Below are 25,665 nucleotides of genomic sequence, written 5' to 3'. Positions count from 1 at the left end.
CGCTCCGTTCCCATGCACAGAAGTGCTTGTCATGAGTTTGTGTGTTTGTGCTCTTCGGTCTCACACGGCTGTGATTGTGTGTGTTGATGAATAGTCTGTGTAGCGTTCAGAGGCCAGGCTGAACTACTGACCCAGTGTCATTGTGCTTTTCCTAATGACAAAGAGTTGTGGGAGGTTAATATTTCCTCTGATTCACATTCACCGCCTGCGAACACTTATCCTGATGTTGATGTGGTGAGGGTAGTTTTACAATATTTTGTGGTATATAAGATAAGAAGCAATTCAGAACAATGCCTGCAATACACACTACCATTCAAAGTTACTGATTTTTTTTTTTTTTTTTTAAGAAATTAATACTTTTGTTTAGCAAGGATGCATTAAATTGATCAAAAGTGACCGTAAATGTTTATGATGTGAAAAAAGATTTTATTTCAGAACTAGAATTGTATTTTTTGCAGAGTATGCTTATATAAACACAAGGGATTTGCATCAGTGAAAATTCCAGCGCACAGAAAAAATTTAAAAGCAAATAAAACGTAACAAAAATAAATTTTAAAATAAATAATAAATACACAATATATATATATATATATATATATATATATATATATATATATATATATATATATATATATATATATATATATATCGGAAAAAGAATAAAAATGCTACAGTTTCTGTATAACGTCTGTGTAAATTGTGAAAAATTAATGACGTGTAAGTGAATTAGAACTAAGTTTACTGGCAAGTATGCTTACTAGGGATGGGTATCGTTAAGGTTTTAACAGTATTACTACTCTTTTTTTTTTTTTTTTAAGAACAAGTTGAGAACACAATTAACATTTCTTTTTTTTCAAATATATAATAAAAATAGAAAAATATTTAAATAGATCAAATAGAATTACAAATATAATGTGTTACTGAAGACTGGAGTAATAATGTTGAAAATTCAGCTTATAAATATATTTGACCATATATTCTCATAGAAAACAGCCATTTACAATTTTTATGATACATCACAATTTTAACATTTTTACTGTGTTTTATTTCAAATAAATGCAGCCTTGGTGTGCATACAAGTCAAAAATTCCTAAACTTTCAGTGTATGAATGAGCTCAGGTCTTATGAAAGGCTTCTCATTGCAGCGTTTGCTTGTTTACTGATGGATTATATGGTGTGAGGTGAGCCGCATTTGTTTTCATTTACCTCCACTTAAAGCATCTGAACTGTCTTCCTGATGTCCGGTCATGCAGTTGACCCACACTGATCTGCGCTCCACACTATGCTTAATGATCTGTGTTAATGCTCCTGATCCTTCTACAGAAACCGCCTCAGAGCTCCTGGCCCCTCATAGCATCTCTCCCGAAAATTAATTTCCCAATGCAGAAAACAAATAGGATTTTACTTCCAGAGCCTAACTGTTGTCAAAACTGCGGTAATCTCAGTTCTTACTGTCACTCCTCATGGCTTATGTGGCTTATTGTGAGTGAATCCTTTAAATATATTCTTAAAAGCAGAATTAAGATAATGTTAAACAAGACTAATAACTAGCTTTTCATCTTTTAAAGTCTGTCATCATTTGCTCACCCTTGTGTCATTCCAAACCTGCAGGACTTTCTTTCTTCCATTGAACACAAAAATGTTGTCCTTTGAAGCTGCAGTGTGGTGTTCATGAATGAATCGAGCATTAGAGTTGACTCTTTTGAATGAATCATTTGATCCAGTTTACAGAATAAGAACATTCATCAGAACTTCTCCTTTTGTTCCATGGAGATGAGAATCACATGGGTTTGGAATGACTTGAAAGTGGGAGAATGATGAATCCTTTAAGCTGCAAAACAATTCTGTCATGCCTTGCAAAACGTCTTTTTAAGATGCATAGGAGATTTACAACAGATTTACAGGAGACGTGTAGAGATGTTGTCCTTAGACATCATCAGTAAACTAAGGTCATGTTTTGTAGTGGAAGGATTTTCATCGAAGCCCTGACAGACCACATTCAGCCTCGCTGATAGCTTGAGGTTTTACCTCCTTGAGTTCCCGAAGCGTCTGCCAAATCCTCAAAGAGCAGAGAATTTACAGACTTATTCTGTGTTTTCTGTGCTGATTTGAGGTTAAATGGGATTCCATCCACATGCATGCTTATGTATATAAGTACACACACACACACATACACATAAATATTAATAATAATAAAAAAATGTTTGTTTGTAATTATTAAATAGGAAATCGGTTAAATAGAAATCTGTGTGATATCTATTATTATTATTATTATTATTATTATTATCCATGATAATTGCATTTTTAAGCTTGAGAACCACATTTTCCCCTACTTTTTATGCAGGTTTGGAATGTTTTATTGACAAATAATTAGTAATTTTGCACTGTTTTGGAGATGTCCGTCCTTTCCTCTTTAGGTAGACTGGAGCTGTACTTGTAAGAAACAGATGCCCGCATTTGTAGCCAAGATGACCACAGAGTGGACTGATAGGTTTTAAATATGCCTGAATTGTTATTTAAACGTATAGCTTCAAAAGAGAATAACTGAATTATATATTTTAAAAGTAGCAAGATACTGGAAATGGTGCTCTATTTACAGAACCGAGTTACTCTGAACTCTGGTTCGGTTACCAAGAGTTGTACATTCTTTCTCATATAAAACATGAGGGTAAGTCTCCGCTCTGCACTGAGATTCTCTTCCCATCCCAGCTGAAATTGAGCGTTTATGTAGAGAACTGGAACATGTCGTGCCCCTTCGTCTCTGAGCCCCTGGGGCTTCTGGGAAAGAGGCTCCAGACTGTTCTGCCAGTGCTGAGCTGCTCTGACTTCAGATGTCTGTCTGCTTGTGAAATCTCATCGCATTAACCGTCTAATATGTTCCCATAGAAGATGTTTCAGTGACGTGATCGTGGCTTTCCTGTCTCCTGTGTATTACAGCTATTTTCTGCTGGGGGAACTTAGCTGTCCTGTTCTTAGTATGTGTGCACTTCAGATATGATGTCTTCATCTAATAATTGATTGATTAGATATTATTTGAATGATTTCTGAGTTTGAGTTGTGAAATGTAGGTATATATATATATATATATATATATATATATATATATATATATATATATATATATATATATATAGTTTAAATTTATTCATTAAGCAGACGCTTTTATCCGAAGCGACTTACAAATGAGGACAGTGGAAACAATCAAAAACAACAAAAGAGCAATGATATATAAGTGCTATAACAAGCCTCAGTTAGGTTAACACAGTACATGAAGCATGGGCTTTTAATGCAAGAAATAAAAAAAGAATAGAGCAAGCTAGTGTTAGAGGTCATACACGCACACACACATAATTGCATAATAAATGAAAAGAAAATATAATACAAAAAGATTAGAATTAGACTAGGGAGTCCTAAAGTTAGAGGGTTGTGTTCGAGATGTGTTTTAAGGCAATTCTTGAAGATGCTAAGGACTCAGCTGCTCGGATTGAGTTAGTTGAAAGCATAAGGGATCATCAGCCTAGAGTGTGTTTGTGAATGGATGTGACTGTTGTGTCTGTTGTTGTGGTGTTAGTGACAGAAGCATCAGCTGTCTGGATGGATCTCTATAGTGTGTGTGTGTGTGTGTGTGTGTGTGTGTGTGTGTGTGTGTGTGGTTCTATTGTGAGTTAAGTCTGATAACATACTGTGTGACCCAGACTCACATCACATCAATACAGCACTCTATCACTTCCACTTTCTTTCTTTGCATCTTCTTCCTCTCTTCCTCATTTTCCAATTTTCCTTCTTGTTCTCTTCTTATGGTTCAATTCCCTTTTCTTTCCTTTTTCTCTATTTCTGTCTGCTCTTCATCTTTCTGCTTCTTTCTCCTCTTCTTTATCTCTTTTATTCTTTCCCCCTCACTTTCTTCATCTTCCACAATCTTAATATATCTTCTTTCACTCCATTATTCCACTTTCTTTTCCACTTTTCCACTTTTTCATTATTTTTTTCTGTTTTCCCTTTACTCTTCATTTTGCTCTTGATTCATCTTCTTTCTCCTCTCTGTCTCTCGTCTTCCTTTCATCTGTCTTTTCCTCCTCTTCTTCTTTCTCCTTCCTCCTTTTCTTCTTTTCTCTTTCTCTTTCTGCCTCTTGCTTCTTTCCTTCTTACACTTTTTCCTCATAATAATCTAATTATATTCCATTTCTCTTTCCTCTTCCTCTATTTTCCTCTTTTGTAACTTCGTTTTTCCATTACTTTTGATACGTGCCCCTGCTCTCTTTTCTTTTCTTCTTTCTTTTATCTCTCAGCTCTTTCCTCTGTCCTTCTCATCCACTTGTGTTGCGTCACCCACTCTCTCTCTCTCTCTCTCTCTCTCTCTCTCTCTCTCTGTCATTGCTGTTGTTCAGTATCTCCAGGGTTTCAGACGCTCATTCAAATTCTCAGTCAGTCACCTTTGTAGATTTAACAAAGAGAATCTGCATGAATTATTGCCAGATTATCTGGCTGATCTCTCTCACACACACACACACACACTCATATTTGCACACATGCCCTGTACCCAGTGAGCAGAGCCCATGATCACAAAAGAATGCATTAATTGAAGTGAATGTGAGCTCTCCACAGGTCAGTGATGAAACTCAAACTCAGGCTGTGACTCAGGATCTTCTCCACAGGCGCTTTACTGTATGTGTGACAAGCCGAGCACCAGAGTGAATACTAAACGGCTCTTTCTGTCTGAATAGAGCTCATGCCTCTCAAGGTTACGTCCCTTTGTTCAGTCTGTGTGTGTGTGTGTGTGTGTGAGGGGAGGTGAAGCAGGGGCTGGTGGGCTTTTATTCTTCAGCGTTTAGAAGCTTTAACAATGACGACTTGCATTCCTGAGGCCAGATTTATTTAACTAGCAGACTCACAGAAGCCAGAGATACACCCTCACATCTGATCTGAAGATATTCACCTCAGAATACTTCAGGAGAACACACTAGGGCTGGCAAATATAGAAATATAATAGAAATAATATATTAAATTAAATAATCAATATTATAAATAATAATACAAAAATATATAAAATATAATAAAAATAAATATTGATATATCCAGTCTTTTCATTGTATTTATATTATGAAGTATGATTTTGCACTGAAATGGTATAATTTTATCCATCTATTCAACCATCCATCTTTTTCTATTTATTTTAGAATTACATTTTTAAGTAGTCAGATAGATTAAATATTTAATGTAAAAATCTAGCTTAAAAAGGTTTGTTTTTTTCACTGTTTTACACTTAATGAACACGTAAAAATTTGTTAAAATGGTTTTGCTCTAAAACGGCTTACATTTTTTCATTTATTTATTCATTTTAGCTATGATCATTTATTTGTCTGTCTTTATTATTTGTTTTATGTATTTTTTATTGTATTTTTAAGCAAACATCATTGTAGTCAGGCAGACTCAAATAGTGTAAGAAGTCAGATGCTGTAAAAATACAGAAAATATAGTAAAAAAAATTGTATATAAAATTTTTTTTTTACTATTTTTCACTGAATTAGTAATATTTACTAGCATATGATTTTGCTCACAATTTGATTCTTATTTATTTATCTATCCATGATCTATTTAATTATCTGTCCATTTATTAGTTATGTATTTATTTTTATTGACATTTTAATCAAACAGCCATTGTAGTCAGGAAGACCCAAAATATTTAATGTAAAAAGAAAAATACAGTAAAAATCTTTTTTTGCCCTTTTTTTTAACTGAATGAAAATGTGGAAGAGTGATATTTAATCACTTTTACATTTATATGCACCAGTATAAGATGTGTTGTGGTGGAGGTTTCACTATAAATAAAATTGCAACCTCTCCCTTGTGCATTACGTTTATTAAACATCAGTCCTGGTCTAATCGGAGTCTTTATAAATATAATCAGACTATTATAATTAGAAGTCTCAGTCTATACTGGCTAGGAAAGTCTAGAGAGGTTATAATCAGCTGTCCGTTCACCAGTATAATTAGTTAGGCCTGGTTTCATGGGTTTGAGCGCAGCTGAAATTGCCGGTCTGCTGCGTGTGGTTTGCTTTGGATCCAAAGAGCAAATTAGGTTTGGTTAGTTTACTTTAGTGTCTCTCAAACTGCCTTTCTCTCTACTTTTCTGTCTCTTCGCTTCAGTCTGTCTTCCCTTTAGTTTCTCGAAAGCCGTCTGTGGTCGATCTGTCATGATTCAGACTGTCTCAGGCACTTTTCCAAAATCTAGTGTGCTGCCTACATAGACAGCGTTTTAGGCACCCAAAGGAAATCAGTGTAGTTATGCTTACTTTAAGGCATCTTCTTTCAGCTGAATTCAAATGTAGCATGTATGTTCATATAGGCTTTGTAACACTTAATCTCACTTACTTTATACCCCTCCGTGGACTCTTTTTCTTGTGGCGTCCCTTGTTTTCCAGCCTGTGGTTGTAGGAAATGACAGAGCAGTCCTGATACCCATCTAGCATGACATGAAGAGTACATCCTTCTGTCTGAAAGATGCAGTCTCAGTGTTGTGGTCTGTTGCTAGAGAGAATGACTCACAGAAGACTCCTCAAATGTCAGGCTTGACTTCAGCATTGTTTTGTCTCAATGAAAGAGGCTTGAAAGTCATTTGTCTGTGTTTTTGAGAGCTGCTTGATTCCAGCTATCACTCAAAACACTGTTATTTTTGACAAGTGTAGTTTGATCAATACAGCTCTGCAATCATGTTAAAATACGACCCTTCACCTGCTTCTCATAACGCCTGTTTTGCTCTTATCCAACTCAAAGTGGTAAAAGTGGTTTAAAGCTGTGCCATGGAATAAAAAAGATCATAATGACATTCTATCTCAAAATTCTGAATATTTTTCTTAGAATTTAAAGAATTTTGAAAAATAAACGATGAATTCTGACTTTTTCTTAGAATTCCAAGTTTACATCTTGCATTTATGGCTATTTTTCTCTGAATTCTGAGTTTACATCCTGATTTTACATTTGTGAGTTACTTTTTTATTCTTATATTTATTCTATGGCAGAAATAGACGTCTATAGTTTTTACTTCAAGCTGTAAAGGAAGATGTTGGTCTTTATTGTCTCAAGGAAGGAAAGAGTGACCATATAATTGATAGTTTTTGCAAATGATTCGTGACACAAGTCTCTCTTTGCCAAGCCACAGAGGATTGCCATCATGAAGGATTTACAGCTCTTTGGCTAATATGGTGTGAATTATAGCACAGGAGGTTTTGGCCAATAACATGAACTCAGGGATGATTTCACTCTTGCACTGGTTTCATGGTGATTTCATGGTGATTGAGTGACTTTGCACATTCAGTATTCACACAAACCTCAAGCTGCATGAGTCTGACTGGAAACAGTTGTGTGAAGAAATCACTGCTTAGTTTTCCAGGTTAGTATGGCATCATATCACTAAAGGTCAACAGAGTCATTTTAGGCTGCAAGTAAATTTGATATGGCAGTACTGTAAGCCCTATATCCTTCTTTTGTTTTGAGTTATGTTTCTGGTAACAGCTTCAAAGCAGCACTGAGCTCACAAACGCTGCTTTATCAAGTAGTGTTGTCAAAAGACCCGGTACTTCGGTACCAAGTCGGTACTAAAAATTTTTAAATGTGACGGTACAAGGTTTCTTTAAGTACCGGTAGTACCGAGGTCCCGTTCAAACCCGGTTCAGCGCTATGATTTCCGCAAAGGAATCTCAAAATCCAGTCATGAAAATGAAACTTACATTTTAATATGGACAGTCATGAAATTTGTCAAAGTTAGCGTAAATTAATCAAATCAAATCTCCATATGTACCAGTATCTGTAAATGTTAATCCGTGTTCTGGGCGTCTCTGTGTGAATGAATGAATGGCAGAGACGTGCGGGTTTGTTTACTACATAGACTGAAGCGCATGACACTTGCATTAATTTCAGCATCTGAGCTTCAGAGTTCTCTCTCCTTCAAGCGATCTGAACTTTTCAGTTCATGTCAGTGGATGCACAGCACACCTATATTTGATGCTCTGTAAACTCTGTGTGAAGGCGCACGACTCACCGTCGCTTTACTGATAGCGCTGTTTCTCACACATGCAAAGAGAGAGAGAGCGAGAGTCTTACCACTCTTAAACAACACGCTATATGTAAACTATTCTTTGTTGTCCTCTCCTGTCAAAATAATGGAGTTCATTTAGAATTATTCATATTCATTTTCGAACAAGCAGAAGACACACCTGTTTCTCCGGTAGTGGGCGGAGCTAATGCACAAAATAAAATGTGTTTAAATTTCATAAATTAAAAGACAAATTAAATTTGGGTAAAAATTGTTTACTGTTTTTCATAATTATATAACTTTTACAAAAACACAATTGTAAAATCAGTATAAAGAATGGCATTGGTATTATTTTTAGTGCTAAAAAGTTTTTTTTTTTTAACCTGTTAAATGTCACCCCGTCCCGTATACGGGACACCTACGTTGACTATACTATATTACAATCAAATCTAATTTAATCTTGACAAACTATATATCGTTGGAAAGGTCTAAGACTCCCAAATATATATTTTACCAATATTTTTAGTTAAAAATTATGTAGGAAAAGTAATAGATGAATTTATGAAAAGAGTGCACCCTCAGAAATCTACATTACAAAAGGAGCTTTGACCTTTGTTTAAAAAAAAGACTTCCTCGTTGCCTTTTTCTCTATCACATTTTAGAAATCATCAGAAGTTATATATCACTTGAAAACATCAAATCTCAAAATTTATCCTTCAAAACCCATTTTAAAATCAGACATTGCATTTCCATGTAAATGGTACATCAAAATCATGTTACAAAATGTTTTCAATCATGAGTTATAAAAATTTAGGTTTGTATCATGCACATTCATGTCTATCTTCAAAAACGTGAGTGACAGTTATCAGGTTTTAATTAGCATATTTTTGGACCATGGATTTTCACTGGTATCGGTACCGAATACTGAAATTTTGGTACTGTGACAACACTATTATCAAGCATTACATGCCAGATGAACTGAAAATGAAATCAAAAATGTTCTAAATACAGTCAGTTTCCTAATGAAATACAGTGATATAGAAACATCCGCATCAGTTCTTGATTTTGAAACGTGCCGTGCTCATGTTTATTCAATGAAGTCAAAGCCTTTTGGAAAATCTATTTGTGGTGGTGAGTTTTGATATTGTGGCAGGTGCCACAAATAAATCAATATCTTACAAATTGCAATAAAAATTATTTCTTTACATTTTTCCATAAAGCCAGTTGAGAACACTCCTGTTCCATTATTTTAGTTTTTCCGCCACATCTGTATTTTTATTGTATCTGCTATTTCAGATAAACTCAAATAGTTAATGCAATCCTGCTATATCCTACTGATGACTCTCTAATTGTATTTCTTAAATTTTTTTAAAACCATTTTTGTCCCTCATTATTTCTTTCCTCCTTATTCCTATAAATGCTTTAAATGTTTTTCATTTGTTGTAGAGTAAGTAATGGCAGCTCTGGCACCACTATTTTAACTTTTTCGACTGCAGATTAAGATTGGATAATAATTTTTAAATAATATCTTTTTAGATAACCACATGCTGACAACCACAACAGTCTAGCATTACTGATTGCACTCTGATTTTATTTCTTAAATTTCCCCTATCTTATTTCTTTTGTCATATTCCTTTTTTGTATAACAAATATTAATATTTTTTATTTTCATTTTAATTTTTTACATACATTTTAGGATTTTTTTTTTAATGCAGAATACATTCAGGTACCATTGAGTTTGACTTGTACAATATAAATAATTCTTTGCAACACTGACCCAATATTGAACTTAACTGAATCAACAATGAACTGAATTGAGCTGAATAACGAAAACATGATCTACTATAGAGATGTATTGCAGTTGAAACATTAATACTGTCTTTTTCCTTTTTATTACTGTGCAGCTGATTTGACTTGCTCTATATTCTATAAAACACTATAGAAACATGAAAACGTGACCTTGCCTAAACTCACTGCTGAAAGGCACTGTGTTGAGAGATTTTGCATGTCGGTCAGATGATCGCTTCCTGTCCAAGTGGGTGTTTTTGGCCAGAATAAACTGCAGCTTACACTTTTCTGTAGCTGTGAGCTCATCGGTCAGCTTTCTCGTCAGAGGTTGCTCTGACCAGACACTCGTGACCCCAGTGGGTGTTGAAAGAGAGCGGAGGTGTGACTAGGGCACTCCGACTTCCTGTTTTCTTCCATTTCTCACTATTTCGTTGCCTTTTCAAACACTAGACGTCTTTGTTTTGCTCTTCATCAGTGGGAGAGAGTGAGTGGGAGAAGAGACACTGTTCACAATAATCTACTGTCATACTGTGTGTTTCTACAGTAAATAGAATAGGTATGTGCACTTAATGCATTGAATGTCCAGATAAATAAAATGCACAGTATGCAATAAAGCGCACTGTGTGAGATACTGTATCCCATAATGCATTGCACTTAACTTGACAGTCTGTCTCATTCCATCAACTGGAAATGAACTTTGTGATTTAAACCTCTGTATTTTGATGTGTAGTTTAATCTCGCTGCTGATTAAGACATTTTCAAAATTGGATTCAAATGTAATACAATTAATTAATAAAATTAATAAAATGTAAAATAATTTAATCTATTTTCTAATTAAAATAATATTTTAATAAGTAAAAAATAAAATAAAACTTATATTTTATTAGATAACTGCATGCTGGTCAGGGTTATTTTAGTATCATTGAGATACTATTATATTTGTAATAAATATTTTAAACTAATTTTTATATAATCGGTTTTCTTTTTAGTTTACATTTTATTAAAATTAAGTTTTAGTTACTGTTGTTATTTTATTAATATTTATTTAATATTTAGTTGTTGGTTATTTTCGTACATCAAGTTAAATTGTATGAATTTAATATATGAATTGTATTTTAATAATGTTATTGTGTTTTGTTATTTTTATTATTATTTTATTTAAATATGTCTATATACTTTTTATAATTTTTTTTAGTTTTTAGTTGTAGTCATTTTAGTACGTATGTCAATTTAAAGTAAATGATTAGAATTTTATTTAATTTCATGTATATATTATATTTTACACCAAGTAACAAAGTTATAGTTAACTATTATTACTCAGAGGCTGATGAGGTCATGTGACCGAAATTGTTGCAAACTACTGTTTGAAATGTTAGTTACTGCATAATCCATTTTTAAATAGTGTATAAAAGTATTTCAATGTGTATTTTTGTAAACAGTAGTAGGCAGTATTCAGTATACACTGCACAGTATTCCATTCAAATAGTAAATAGCAAATAGATGAGTTTTCCCAGAAGCCTCTAGTTATTTCCCCTTAAGTGGCACAAAACAATCCCAGCTCATCAGGTTTAACAGCAGTTCTTTAAACATTAAAAGCAAGAAAATAATAATAAAAAACAGTAAAGCATTGAATAGCATGCAATGCAAATCTATCTGAGACCCATTGTTCTGTATTATTATTGAGCTCTGCTAGTTAGTTTTCATCCTCTTAATGGTGTTTAGGGTTTACAGTAGAAACCATTTGTGGATTTTGCCACATTTGTAATCTAAACTCAACTATTTTTTTTTTATTAAGATGACTGAATCAGTCTTTAGGAGAGTGTCAGTCAACTAAACGTGCCTGTCAGTTTCACAGGGGATGTTAACTTGATTATTTAAGATGTTTTTCAATCTGTTAACAGTGTCTTCTGCTCTGTGAAGAAGCTGGGCAATATTTAGAGGATGTGCAATATCAATATGTGAAACAGGACATTAAAACAGGTCTTGTTGTTTGTGTGTTATCAGGAGAGCCGTACCTGCTCAGTGCCCAGCGCAGGTGTCCCAGCGGTGAGATGCAGGATCCCGTGGGTGTCCGTCCGTTCCCGCCCACAGATGAAGGCCTCAGACTCAGCCTGGCTAAAGGGGTCTCCATGTCCCTCCCATCATCCCCTCTCCTGCCCCGGCAGACGTACATGATGGCAGCTCGCCCGAGCAAGAAGTCTCCAGGTGGGATGTTTATCATTTTATCCATTTAAAAGCATTGAGATGTCCGGACATCAGCAGTTTTTTGGCTGAGCGATGGCCTGCACTGGTTTGGCAACAGCTGCTGTTCTGTAATTCAGTTTGGTTTTGCTAGCGCTGCTGGAATTACAGACTTGAACACAAGTTTCTGAGTGAATCTCACAAGAACATGTCCAGGTCACCCTGAAATCAAAAGAAAGAAATAAAGGTTATATGTGTATCTTAGGACTGTTTTTGATCACATGGACCCTTATGAATAATGCATTATAAAGGTATTCATAATAAATGTTGTTATGCATTATATATTTTATAAATAATTATAAAATGCATACATGTGCAGATTCCTTGTTACACCTGGAATTGTTGTTTTGTCGTGTTTTAGTGCATTATATTTTTCTGTGTAATAATAAATAGATAAGTATTATAATGTATTTTAACTGGTGTTACAATTATTAATGAGATCAGTTTTTTATAAGATGAATCTAGTATTATAAAACAATTTGCATTATGAAATTATTTTCTACCAAATTCAGGTTTTTAATTTTATTACAATTATTATTTTTTAAATCAGCATAAATTAAAGACAGTATATAAATTGATGTATTCAGACCTATTTATTATATTAGATTAGATTTATATATTATAGATTTTTTTTGTTGTATCACAGTAATTAATTTTTTTTATATACATATCTATGATAATGAAAATTGGTGGGAAAATGTGCTTGATTGTGATAAAAAATAACAATCTTGAAGGAATTTGAGTTCATATTGAGGTACTAAGGTTGCAGACTTTTGTATTCTTCTGTTTCTGCATTTTCAATAGTTCATCCAGCTGTATTACTGTGCCTTCTTGTTCATTTTAGTTTTGACTTTTTATTTTTTTTGTATTTAATGTTAAAGTTCATTTGTATGTTGTTTGAGTTAAAGTGTGTGTATACAAACACGTGTGTGTGTTAACACAGTCTGAGGTGTTAAGGACAAGGCTATGAGCAGCTGAGATCCTCAAGGGTTTGCTGCTCGTCTTTGGAGGATTGAAATCCTTTCAGTGGTCACTTTGGCCTCTCGCTCACATCTGCTCCTCATGTGTGTGGATTCAGCAGCTCTCTTTGAAAAGGAGATCGAGGCTTTGAAGGCACCGGAAGCAGGCGACACGCTCGAATGAATTAACCCTTTGCACATTATTAGTCTGACAATTAAAGAAAGATAAACGTCCAAATGAGATCCCTCTGGAGTACCAGATCCTCAGGGAGGGATTTATTACAGACTGAGGGTTTGTTTTGACATCCACAAATCTCAAAAATGTTGGTTGGGACAGTTGGGACAGTTGCATGTAGTTTTAAATGAGCTAAAGCAAAAATCATATTGAATTATTCTACTTTGTATTACAGATTTGCAAAAAATGTATTTTTTCTATTCAGCAGGGATCCCTTAAATGATTTAAGCGGAAGTAAAGACGTTCATAACGTAACAGAAGATTTATATTTCGAATAAATGCTGTTCTTTTGAACTTTCTATTCATCAGAGAATCAAGTTTCCAAAACATATTGGCCAGCATAACTGTTTTCGACATGGATGATAATCAAAAATGTTTCTAGAGCAGTAAATCAGTATATTAGGATGATTTCTGAAGGATCATGTGACACTGAAGACTGGAGGAATGATGCTGAAAATACAGTTTGGTCAAATAAATAAATAATATTGAATATTATATTCACACAGAAAACTGATATTTTATATTGTAATGTCACTTTTTATTGTGTTTTTGTCAAAGTAATGCAGCCTTGGTGAGCAGAGAATTATTTTAATAATGTAAAAAAAAGTAAAGTATACTAACCCCAAACTTCTTAATGTGGCATATTTTCACCAATATAACGATACTAGAGCCCGACCGATATATCGGCCGGCCGATATTATCGGCCGATATGAGCTAATTGCATTTAAATCGGCATCGGCGTTTATAACGGCCGATGAAACATGAGAAACAGTCTCATATTCTTCACTCATGTTATGAGTGTTGCATAGTTTGCCCACCAGAGGGCGGTCTGCAGCTCCAGAGTTGCAACAGCGCCAGAAATCCACAAAGAAGAAAGCGATCAGCCAAGCCACCCAGGTGAGTCTGTCGTTCGTCATGTGAAATGATTGTAGATTTAGTTCATACACTGTATATAAAAACGGTGTGGTAGTTCTAGTTAACGGTCCTATCATTATCACTTCTAAATATTCTGTAACATCACTTACAGCCGCTAATGCATTGCTATATTAGATTAACCACAAAGCTAATACCATGTTTATCAGTGGAAGAGCGCGAACGTTAATAAGAGGTCGAACTATAAAGTTAGCATTTAGTGCTTATTCTATTGCGGTGTGTTTCCCCACATAATGACCGCGTAATGGGCCTTTCACACAGGACGCGGTTTGCACAGCGCTTGGCCGCTGGGTTTAGCGTTGCCCTTCAGATACAACGCGATTTGCCCTGCTCTGCGCTATGGCGTAGGCGGAGTTTTAAAAACTTTTAGCGGGAGCTCTTTCATAGTCTGTTGTTCCTCTTTTCGGTCAGCAGCAAACATGTATCTGTCCCGTTGTAAGAAGCGAGCGATAGCGCTAGTCCTGCTGATGAGAATTAAGAGAGAAGCAAGGAAGAAGAGGCTACCCTCAGGCCCAGGGAACAATTTGGTGAATTCAGGCTGGTTACGTTACTCTAACGCTAATATAGCTTCCTTTTTAGCAGGCCCCTTAAATGCTTGCTATTAACTTGTTTGAAGGTGGTTCTTCTCAAAATTGACAGCGGTGTGTTCATGGCACTAACGTTAACCATTTTGATTCAGACTGCACAAAGAGAAGAGGAGAAGATATACGGGTCCGTTGTGAATGTGTCTGTGAGAGCAAATATAGTGTAGTTACAGTAACTACAGTAGGTGCGTCAGAAATGATTAAATCAGAGGGGACATGTAAATAAATGTGAGCTGAACAAGCGCTTTTTTCTTTTCTTTTTTTTTCTTACATATTGTTTCAAAGCAGCTTTACAGACATAACAGGAAAATGTTGAAATAATATTGTTAAATATAAGGAGGTTAATACCTATTGCTTGACAAATAAAAAAAAAATATATATTTCTCATTTTTGCCTATGTAGGAGATCCCTGTTTATTATTATTATAATTCTAATGATGACATGAGTAATGATACATGGTGATATTATTAATACACATGCTTATTCTTTCTATGTCTCTCTTTCTGCCCTACAGATGGCTGAAAAGGTGAATGATGTAGCAGCAAAAGTGTGGGACTACTTCTGCAAATACTTTAACTTTAACTTTAGTATTATAATTTATTTACAGTACACACACAGACTGTTAAAATCAGCTTCAACTGGAAGAAAGTAAAAGTGTTAAATGTTTAAAATCAGACTGTTTTTTGATCGTTAAAAAATATATACTTTTGATGTGCAATTGTTTAGTGATTGAGACCGTAATCTAAGGCTTTTTTTTACATAAATCCCTTCTGGAAAATGGTTTATACAGCCCACATACATAGAACAGGCAGATATTTTGCCATTGAATGTTATGTAAGTGCAGCTTATAGGAAATGGGTCTAATATCCAGTTTATTTTCAAAATCAAAATATCGGCTTATAAATCGGCTCTTTTCGAGTTAATATCGGCATCGGCATCGGCCCCCAAAAATCCATATCGGTCGGGCTCTAAACGATACATATACATAAACAGAGAAAATATTTTCTTACAATTAAAAAGGCTATGCTGAATGTTTTTGAGTGATGATAAAAGTTTTTGAAAATAGGGAAAAATGGAATTTAAATAAATGAAAAATGCTCAGACAATAATTGATTCTTTCAAGTTAGCTGAATTCTTTTCACCAAAATGAACTGAACATTTTTGTCATTCTAACCCATAATATTTCCACGAATAGCCTACGATGCTGACATGGCAATAAAATAAATATCTCCTACTCCTAACCCATAATAATCCTTTCAAATCACTTTAGTCATGCATGACTTATACTGTATCTCCTATTATAACGTCAGTGTTTATATCATGTAAACTGTTTATCTGTTCAACCACAGGACTTTCTGGGAAAATCCTCACAGGGAGGAATTTAAAAATAACCAAAATGAGGTTCTTGATGAACCTTATACTCCGACACCCCTGTGTTTAGATTGTGGAAGTAATAACATGATGGATAATGTGTGAGTTATTGTCTAAAACCCTGGATGATAATGACCGAATGGGAATCTTTGGGAATGGTTTTTGTAATTAAGAGCATCAAAGGCCGGCTGATGAGTTTCATGTGGACAGTGTGTGGTCACTGTAGACCACAGAGAAAAAAGACATGAGCTCATCGCAAAAAGCACAGGTACTTGTATGAAGTTAGCTATTCTAGGCAAACTAGTGTGTAGGGGGTCTATGTGTGTTTGCACGTGTGAGTGTGTGTGTGTGTGTGTGTGTGTATTTATGGGAGAGGATGTTCAGATCTATCTTTTTATGACTATTTTTCTCATGTTAGAATAATAGTAATGTGAAATAACACAAAGGAAATTATTTAGTGACATAAATGAAGTCTGTCTTATATTTGAACTGCTTCTTTGTCTAGAGTCGAGCTCTGTTCGCTCTGGAAATTAACTAACTTCATCAGGTGCATTGTGGGATGCTTTTAAAGGGATAGTTCACCCAAAAATTTAAATTTGATATTCATCTACTTACCTCCAGGACATCAAAGTTGTAGGAGACTTTGTTTCTTCAGTAGAACACAAATTAAGATTTTTAGCTTCAGTCATTGCAGTCTCTCAGTCATATAATGCATGGCAATGGTAACAATCTATGAGAGTAAAAAAAACATGCACAGACAAATCCATATTAAACCCTGCGGCTCGTGACGAAACATTGATGTGTAAAGACACAAAACGATTAGTCTGTGCACAACTCTTGTGAACATGCTTCACAGCAGCAAGCTTGTAAGGCTTCTTCTTCTGCTTTATGGCAGATCACAGACTTATAAGTGTATTACCGCCACCTATCTCTCAAATGGACCATTGACACCCTATCTACAATCTCAATTATGATTTTAAAAAAGATAAACCATTGTTCATTTTTATTCATCTTTTGTTTTTTTGATATGTGTGTGTGTGTGTAATAAACTTATTTGATTTTATTGCAGATATATTTAATTGTTTAAAGCACTGTGGTTGCTCTTATGATTATATGATTAAGAACTAGTCAATTATAATCAAGATGATTTTTTTATCATTGTTTTGTAAATTAGATTAAATGAGTAAAAGTAAATGATACATTGCATGTTCACCAGACTACCACTTTTGATGCATGCAGATTTATCATCTTTTCCCTTAAAACATTGCTTCAAACAAGCATTATGACCCTGTCATATCTGCATAGATAGATCTCAGTCAGAATAGTGTAGATAGTTGAAAGCATTTTTTCCAGTTCTGTGAGAAACACTGCACAGAAACCGCAGCTCAATGAAGCACTCACCCTCTGTTATCTTGTACTCACTGGGAGGTACAGTGATATGAGTTCAGCCAAACTCAGAGCGTAAACGCTTTTAAATAGACTCTGATTTCAGCGTTGCACTCAGAGCTTCATTACCAGTCCTGCAGCACATTTCCGCACAGCTCAAGTAATAACATTGAACTGTGGCGGCCTCCTTTTAAGCTAAACCACTATTTCCCCAAATTGGCGGGTTATTGTTCCTATTAAAGCCATATATGTGAGGCTTGCACATATTATGTGCTGCTTTCATCAGGAGAGAGCCACATGTGTCCCACCTCATCCTCTTTGCCTCCTTACTGACCTCTGCTGGAGGAGAGTTTGTGTTGAAGGTCAGCAATACTCTTCCTTCTGGTCCATGTTGAGTAACAGCAAAGGAGGATGGTTGGAGGAGGATGGTGTTAGCAGATGTTGAGAAGGTCTTCAGAGAGATGGTAGATGAAGTATCTCTCAAGATGTCGGGTTGCTTGAAGATTTGTTTAGTCCCTCAAGATACACTTTTCAGCTACAGTTTATATTAATAAAGCGTGTTTTGCTGTTTTAAAGCAAATCTGATTCAAAATGTTTAAGACGTTTTTTGTTCCCGTTTGTGTTTTTTTTTTTAAGAATGTGACACAGAAATGTTGTAATCACTGCTCTATACTGTAATCAACAGCAATAATCTTAGTCTCAGTTCTGAAACCCCAAGCTCCTTCCGGCACTGTGACTTTCACACTTAAACCATCTGTCTAGCTGTTAGTCCATTTAACATGTCTTGCATGTGTTCAGCTTTCGTGTGTACTTTGAGACAGATCCAGAAATGCATTACCATCTGGCTCACAATTACTAAAACAGACGTACATTATAGAGATGTATAAGGAAGCGCATTCCTACAATTAAATTCGTGCATGCATTATTTATCTGTTTTACATTTTCAGACACACACACACACACACACACACACACACTCACACACAGACAGATATTTTGTATTTTATATCATTTTTATACAAATATCTATCTGTCTGTCTGTCTGTCCGTCCATCTGTTTTTCTGTCTGTCTGTCCTATTTATGTGTTTTTATTGGCTAAAATTTAAACGTATTAAAGATGACAATAATATTACTTTTTAGCATAATATCACAATTAATTGAACATTTGTGAATTTTAAATAATTTCTGTACTTTGAGTGGATATACATTTACGTTGTGTCTCCAGGTGCTACAATTAAAATATGAATTGTTTGTAAAATATTTTAAATGTTTCTTCATTTTTACTTTCTCTTATCAAAATATGACAAACAAAACATCTTTTTTTTCCTTTTTTTTTTTTAAGCCCTTTAAATAACTGACTAAATAAAAATAATTAAAATGTGCTGGTACCGTGTCCCCACACACAATGAAATCAGTTTTACTTCAACAAAAAATATAGGTTGGGTGACTTTTTACATGTTGTCTATGCAGTAATGCTTTATAAAATGTCAAACCCCACTTTTTTTCATTGTTTAGTTTAGACTTTTCAGTCTAAAAAAATATTTTATAAAAAAAACAGAAAAGGCTGAGTCAAAATGATAAATTATAGGCATTTAATCTGTCCATGAACAATTCTACATAGGCTACATTATTATCTGAAGTGTTGTGATTTCTAGAATGCAAACTAGCTTGTTTTCCATCAGCCAGTTAAGATTTACAACAAAGATTTGGTTCACATTGGTCTGAATAACAATGGCAGACAGAATGAATGAAAATGTAACCCTGCTGTCTGACTGCAGGGGGTGCTTATGGAACATCATTTACATTTACATTTATTCATTTAGCAGATGCTTTTATCCAAAGCGACTTACAAATGAGGACAGTGGAAGCAATCAAGAACAACAAAAAGAGCAATGAAATATAAGTCTTATAACAAGTCTCAGTTAGGTTAACACAGTACATGTAGCAAGGGCTTTTAAATAATATAATAAATAAAAAGAAAACCGATAGAATAGAAAAAGAATAGAGCAAGCTAGTGTAAGAGGCCTATATATACACACACACACACAATTGCATAATACATTAAAAGAAAATAGAATACAAAAAGACTAGAAATATTTTTTAAGAATAGAATTAGTATAGTGCGTGCTAAAGTTAGATGGTCAAATAAAGATGGAAGAGATGTGTTTTAAGCCGATTCTTGAAAATGGCTAAGGACTCAGCTGCTCGGATTGAGTTGGGGAGGTCATTTCACCAGGAGGGAACATTTAATTTAAAAGTCCATAAAAGTGACTTTGTGCTTCTTTGGGATGGCACAATCAAGCGACGTTCACCTGCAGAACGCAAGCTTCTAGAGGGCACATAAGTCTGAAGTAATACATTTAGGTAAATGGGTGCAGAGCCACTGGTAGTTTTGTAGGCAAACATCAATGACCTGAATTTTATACAAGCAGCTATTGGTAGCCAGAGGTGTGACTTATTCTTTATGACTCATTAAAAATTAATCTTGCTGCCGCATTCTGGATTAATTGTAAAGCTTTGATAGAACTGGCTTGAAGACCTGCCATGAGAGCATTGCAATAGTCCAGCCTGGACAGAACAAGAGCTTGAACAAGGAGTTGTGCAGCTTGTTCTGAAAGAAAGGGACTGATCTTCTTGATGTTGAATAAAGCAAATCTGCAGGATATGACAGTTTTAGCAATGCGGTTTGAGAAAGTCAGCTGATTATCAATCATAACTCCAAGGCTTCTGGCTGTTTTTGAAGGAGTTATGGTTGATGTGCCTAACTTGATGGTGAAACAGTGATTAAATGATGGGTTTGCTGGAACCACAAGCAGTTCTGTCTTGGCGAGGTTGAGTTGAAGGTGATGGTCCATCATCCAGCAAGAAATGTCTGTTAGACAAGCTGAGATGCGAATAGCTACCATCGGATCATCAGGATGGAATGAGAGGTAGAGTTGAGTGTCATCAGCATAGTAGTGGTATGAAAAGCCATGTTTCTGAATGACAGAACCTAATGATGCCATGTAGACAGAGAAGAGAAGTGGTCCAAGAACTGAGCCCTGAGGCACCCCAGTAGTTAGATGTTGTGACTTGGACAACTCACCTCTCCAAGATACTTTGAAGGACCTATCTGATAAGTAAGACTCAAACCACTGAAGTGTGGTTTCTGAGATGCCATTTGCCAGTAGGGTTGATAGGAGGATCTGGTGGTTAACCATGTCAAAAGCAGCGCTTAAAAACATCAGAAATAATTATCATTTAATAAATAATTATTTTTTAATTTATACAATAATAATTTTTAGTCAGCAGTAAGCTGATGAAAAAAATCTGCAAATAATCGTGTCCTCAAGATTCGATCATGTATTTTATGCACTTTTATAGAAACACCATCTTAAACTGCCGCACGAGTGAACATTTTTGAACGTTTCAGAGGTCAGAAGGTTCTGCAGAACCAGACTCATCTGGCTGATTACATGTTGGATTGGAGCTCACTTTGGCATTGGTGGTGTTGGTGTGACATCACCGGCCAATGCAATAAAACATCCTCAGAGCAGATCTGGATGACCGCTTCCTCTGTTCAGTATTTCACTACACAAAAGTGAACTTCCAACTGTGTACGTCACTTCAGTCTGAATACGCGATTCATAGATGGCTGATATTTCAGAGTAAAGAGCAGTATTGTCATGCCGCTGTCTTTCTTCTATGGCTTTTGTTGTCTGTACAGAAGATCTTGTGTCTGGGGAGAACGGCTCAAATGTGAGCGTGTCATGAGGTCTTTGACTTTGCTCCATGTCTTTTAAAGTCTGTGGATCTACCCACATGAGTAGAGCACAAAAGTCAAGTTGCAGGCGATGAAAATCTCTTAATATATTAAAAAATTTAGCGATTTCGATTTTAATCACAATTTTGACAAACATAGACACGCTTTACAGTCATAAATGCATTCATTATAAATTTTAAACATATTTCCAAAAGAAAACCAATGAGAGCTTTATCTCTAGCTTACTGTAGTGGTGCCTCAGGTGTTATATGTTTTGCCCAATATATTTATTTCCCAAGGGTCTCTGTACGCATGTGCAGTGTGTATACAGTAAGTTATGTGTAAGCGGTTCAGAAGCAGCAACAAGAGTGCATTATTGTAACGCAAAAGCACATTAAAATACTGCGCAAGCGCGAATCTATCCACTCGCACCAGTGATGCGGGGGTCAATGTATTAATAACCTGCACTCGACCGACGTTTTCAACTAACCTGCCCGCAACTCGGACTGTGAGGCACACGCTGAGTTTAATTCACATGCAATGCAAGTGATCGTGCCGGCACCTTATTACATTGTCTGCTAGGCTATATATCTGCTTCTTATTTATTAAATACGGGCAACTGATTGATAAAACATTTATCAAAATTAAGATACAATTTATACAAAATGAAAATCTTTTAAAACTAGTTTTGTATAAAACAAAACTAAATGAAGTCGTCAAAATCATATTTGACCAAAAACAGCGCTGTTGCTACCCATGCAGTCTTCTTTGCCGCCTCCGTCTCTACGTGCAGACTGAGCTCGTGCGTCATCTTCATGCCAGTTATTCAGCCAATAAAGTGTAGGCCTATGTATTTCAAAAATGCGGCCGCGACCCGGATATCATTAAAAATATTTTTGAATGACTCATAACAGCAGGCACCCGCTCATTTTGGATCAACCCGCGCATCACTGATTCGCACCCAGATTTCATTTGCTCTGTTAACAAAACCAGATGCGCGTGCTCAGATCGTAGACTGTATAAGGATCAGATATATGCTGCCTTACAATGTGTCTCCTCTCGCTCAACCTGTGTCCTGTGCACTCACAACCCTCTCTGTGCTCATGCGCAAGATATTAAATCTTTTTGCACCTTTCTATTTATAACCTTTTCTGTTCTCGTCTTTTTGGTGTGTGCAGTGTGAACGTTCTGTTCCGTTAACATGGGCTCGAAAAAAAAAAAAGGCTACGCATCCCAGACAGAGTGTGTGAACCTGGAGTTAGGCATATGCCGAGTCTGCTCTCAGTGCTCTGCTCTCGCGCTCCACTCAGGTGCGCTGCATCCTGATTGGTTCAGATAACATACTGCAGGAGGTCAGGGCTACAGAAAATCTATAATGCGATTTAGAAATCATGCACACTCAAATCGCGATTTTATTTCGATTTCAATTAATCGCACAGCCCTAATATACACTCTCTCACACACACACACACACATTATATATATATAGTGTTCCTGTAGCTTAACTGGTAGAGCATTGCGCTAGCAAGCAAGCAAGCACAAGTTTGTGGGTTCGATTCCCCGGGAACACATGATATATAAAAATTGATAGCCTGAATCCACTGTAAGTCGCTTTGGATAAAAGCGTATGCTAAATGCATAAATGTAATTTTAATTAAATTTTTCTATATATATATATATATATATATATATATATATATATATATATATATATATATATATATATATATATATATATATATATATATATATATACATACATATACACATACATATATATATACATATATATATACATATATATACACATATATATATATATATATATATATATATATATATATGTATGTATGTATGTATGTATGTGTATATATACATATATATATATATATATATATACATACATATACACATACATATATATATACATACATATATACATATATATTAGGGCTGGGTTTTGACACACATTTCACGATTCTATTCAATTCTAATTCTCAAGCTTTCGATTTGATGACCGATTCGATTCAATATTGATTATTTTGGATATTTATCAAATTTTGGCAATACATTACTATAATATTGAATTTGAAAATTGACTGATTTGTAAGCTATAGCATACAACTGTTAAAATTACACAGTGAAGTTTTTAAAATAATAAAGTTACAATTACATTATAATATTTCTAATTCAGTTAGTTTTTGTTTAAATAATCATTTAAATGATGGCTGTCATAAAAAGTTACATGACATTGTTATATTGATGTCTTTGCGCAGCTGAGACAGGATACGGATTGTAAAGTTGTCCTCTTTCTTTTAACTTACCTTCGGATGTTTAATCAAGATTATTTTGTGCTATAACTAGTATTAATGTGGAGGAGATGATCAGTTCATGTGCACCTCGCACTGCAGCATCTGTTGAACTGAGGCACTACAGCAATCTTCCACTCCACATTAAACAGCGCCAAAATGGCATTTATTTTTTAAATAGTGCAATACAATAGACAGAATTTAAAAACTGAGACTTTGTTTCATATCGCTTATCGCAATTTATTGGATGGGAAGTATCTATTTAAAATAACTGCTTTCTATTTGAATACATTAAAATAAATGTTTTAATGTTATCTAAAATCGTTATATTTAAAGTACGTATTTTTGTGTATGGTGTGTGTGTGTGTGTGTGTGTGTGTGTGTGTATGTATACATTTTCTCTGCAATCATTGCAGTGCATTGTGGAATTGACTTCTTGATTGGATGTTTCCAGCAGAAGGTATCTTAGAAAGCAGTATGACCGTGATCAGTGATTCGTTTTTTTCCTCTCTCATTCTTCTTCTCATTCATATTCTTTGGCTTTTTATTTGCATTCATCTGAGATGTAAGCTGTTGGACCTCAGACTGAGTTAATACCTGTTTGTGCTCTCCACCAGAGAGATGAGACTCATGCATTTTAATCACAGATGTGTGTGTGTGGATTTATTCTCTCTCCCCTGAAGCCAAAACTTGTACAAGAATTATGTGAAAGGAAATACATGAGTGCAGTGCCATTGCCAGAAAATCTTTAATGGAGAGGCATTTATTTTCATAGGGGGACACACTTTTGTATGATATCAGAAACAGACATTCACCAGAACAATAACAGCCTGTATTATAACTTAAGAAGTTATATATTAATTATATATAGAGCTTTATAACTTGAATAAAGTTCTATATTTAAACAGTTTAAAAAAGGTTTATTTTTACGTGGACTCACTGTGTGATTCATTGTGAAAGCGAAACTACTTTGTTTGGCCTTCCAAATAGGGCCGATTTTTGAGGATTTTACGTGTATCGGCATCGGCCGATACGTGGCTGCTGCGTTCGCCGATAGTTTTTTCTCAGCATTATTTACAGACAGGCGTCCACAGGCAGCTCTGTGTTGCCCCTCCCCCACTAGCAGAGCGCTGGAAGCCTACTCTGGTAAGTTTTGAAAGCATCGTTTAACTAATTGACTTAGCTGAAATATTGTCATACACTTTGAAAGTGTTAACACGTTGCTCTATATGTGTGTGCAACTATGACTAAGAAAGTCTGTTGGTCAAAATGGAAAACGCAAATGCCTCATCTATAAAACAGTTTGCCATTGTATTTAGGGAGCTGCAAATATCTAAGTAATGGCAGCTGTTACGAACACTGGTCATAGGATTAAATAATGCAGAGTTGCTGACGTTGTTCCGTGATTCCGTGGTATTTGTAGGAGTTTTATTCAGCGACCACCTGGCTGTGGTTTGGACGCGTGCTCTTAAAAGAAGCGACGCGCATGTTTGTCTGGGCACGCGCTTATGCCATGGCGTAGTGAGATACAAAAAAAAACATCTCAACATTTCAGAATGCTGCAAGCGAACGCAGGTCATGTGATCAAAACAACTGACCTTTCCATGACAACATCGAAAGCTCAGCTAAACAGCTGATCATAGCTGATACTTCCAGTTCATGGTTGCATTGCTAAAAATATACCCCAGCGACATAAGACTGGTTTTGTGCTCCAGGGTCACATATTACAGTACTAGTACAAAAATTAACTTGTGTTGTGCGTCCTTTCAACATTTGATTGCATTTCACTGCAGGTGTCCATAGATGGCAGTGTACATACCTATGCAAGCGGAAGAGTGTGTGTGTGTGTGTGTGTTTGTCGAGATCTGGACACACTCACACATTAATCTCTGTATGTGTGTCAGTAGAGATGCTTTAAAGGCTACACAGGAAGCACAGTTTCCCCTAACATTTCCCTTAATATTATGTTAATTATGTAGTTTACTTTACTTTAATGTGTAAAAGTAGGATAATTTGTTTTTTTACACTAATACACCCCCAAAATGTGTTAGGTAACTTCAGTCACTTTTGGGTTTTATGCATGT

General features: G+C 35.2%; 1 protein-coding gene across 3 annotated transcripts in view; it reads left to right on the top strand.

The window, feature by feature from the left end:
- Nucleotides 1–25,665, top strand: part of tanc1b (tetratricopeptide repeat, ankyrin repeat and coiled-coil containing 1b) — a 164,159-nt gene that overhangs the window by 48,064 nt on the left and 90,430 nt on the right. For all 3 annotated transcript variants that reach the window (XM_052565546.1, XM_052565547.1, XM_052565545.1), the window contains exon 3: nt 11,825–12,025. In XM_052565546.1, the coding sequence (XP_052421506.1) occupies nt 11,825–12,025 (201 nt within the window). The remainder of the gene's footprint in view (nt 1–11,824; nt 12,026–25,665) is intronic.

Source organism: Carassius gibelio, chromosome B9 (genome assembly GCF_023724105.1).
Source record: "Carassius gibelio isolate Cgi1373 ecotype wild population from Czech Republic chromosome B9, carGib1.2-hapl.c, whole genome shotgun sequence".
NCBI classification, from domain to species: Eukaryota; Metazoa; Chordata; class Actinopteri; order Cypriniformes; family Cyprinidae; genus Carassius; species Carassius gibelio.
This window is presented reverse-complemented; position numbering and strand designations above follow the sequence as displayed.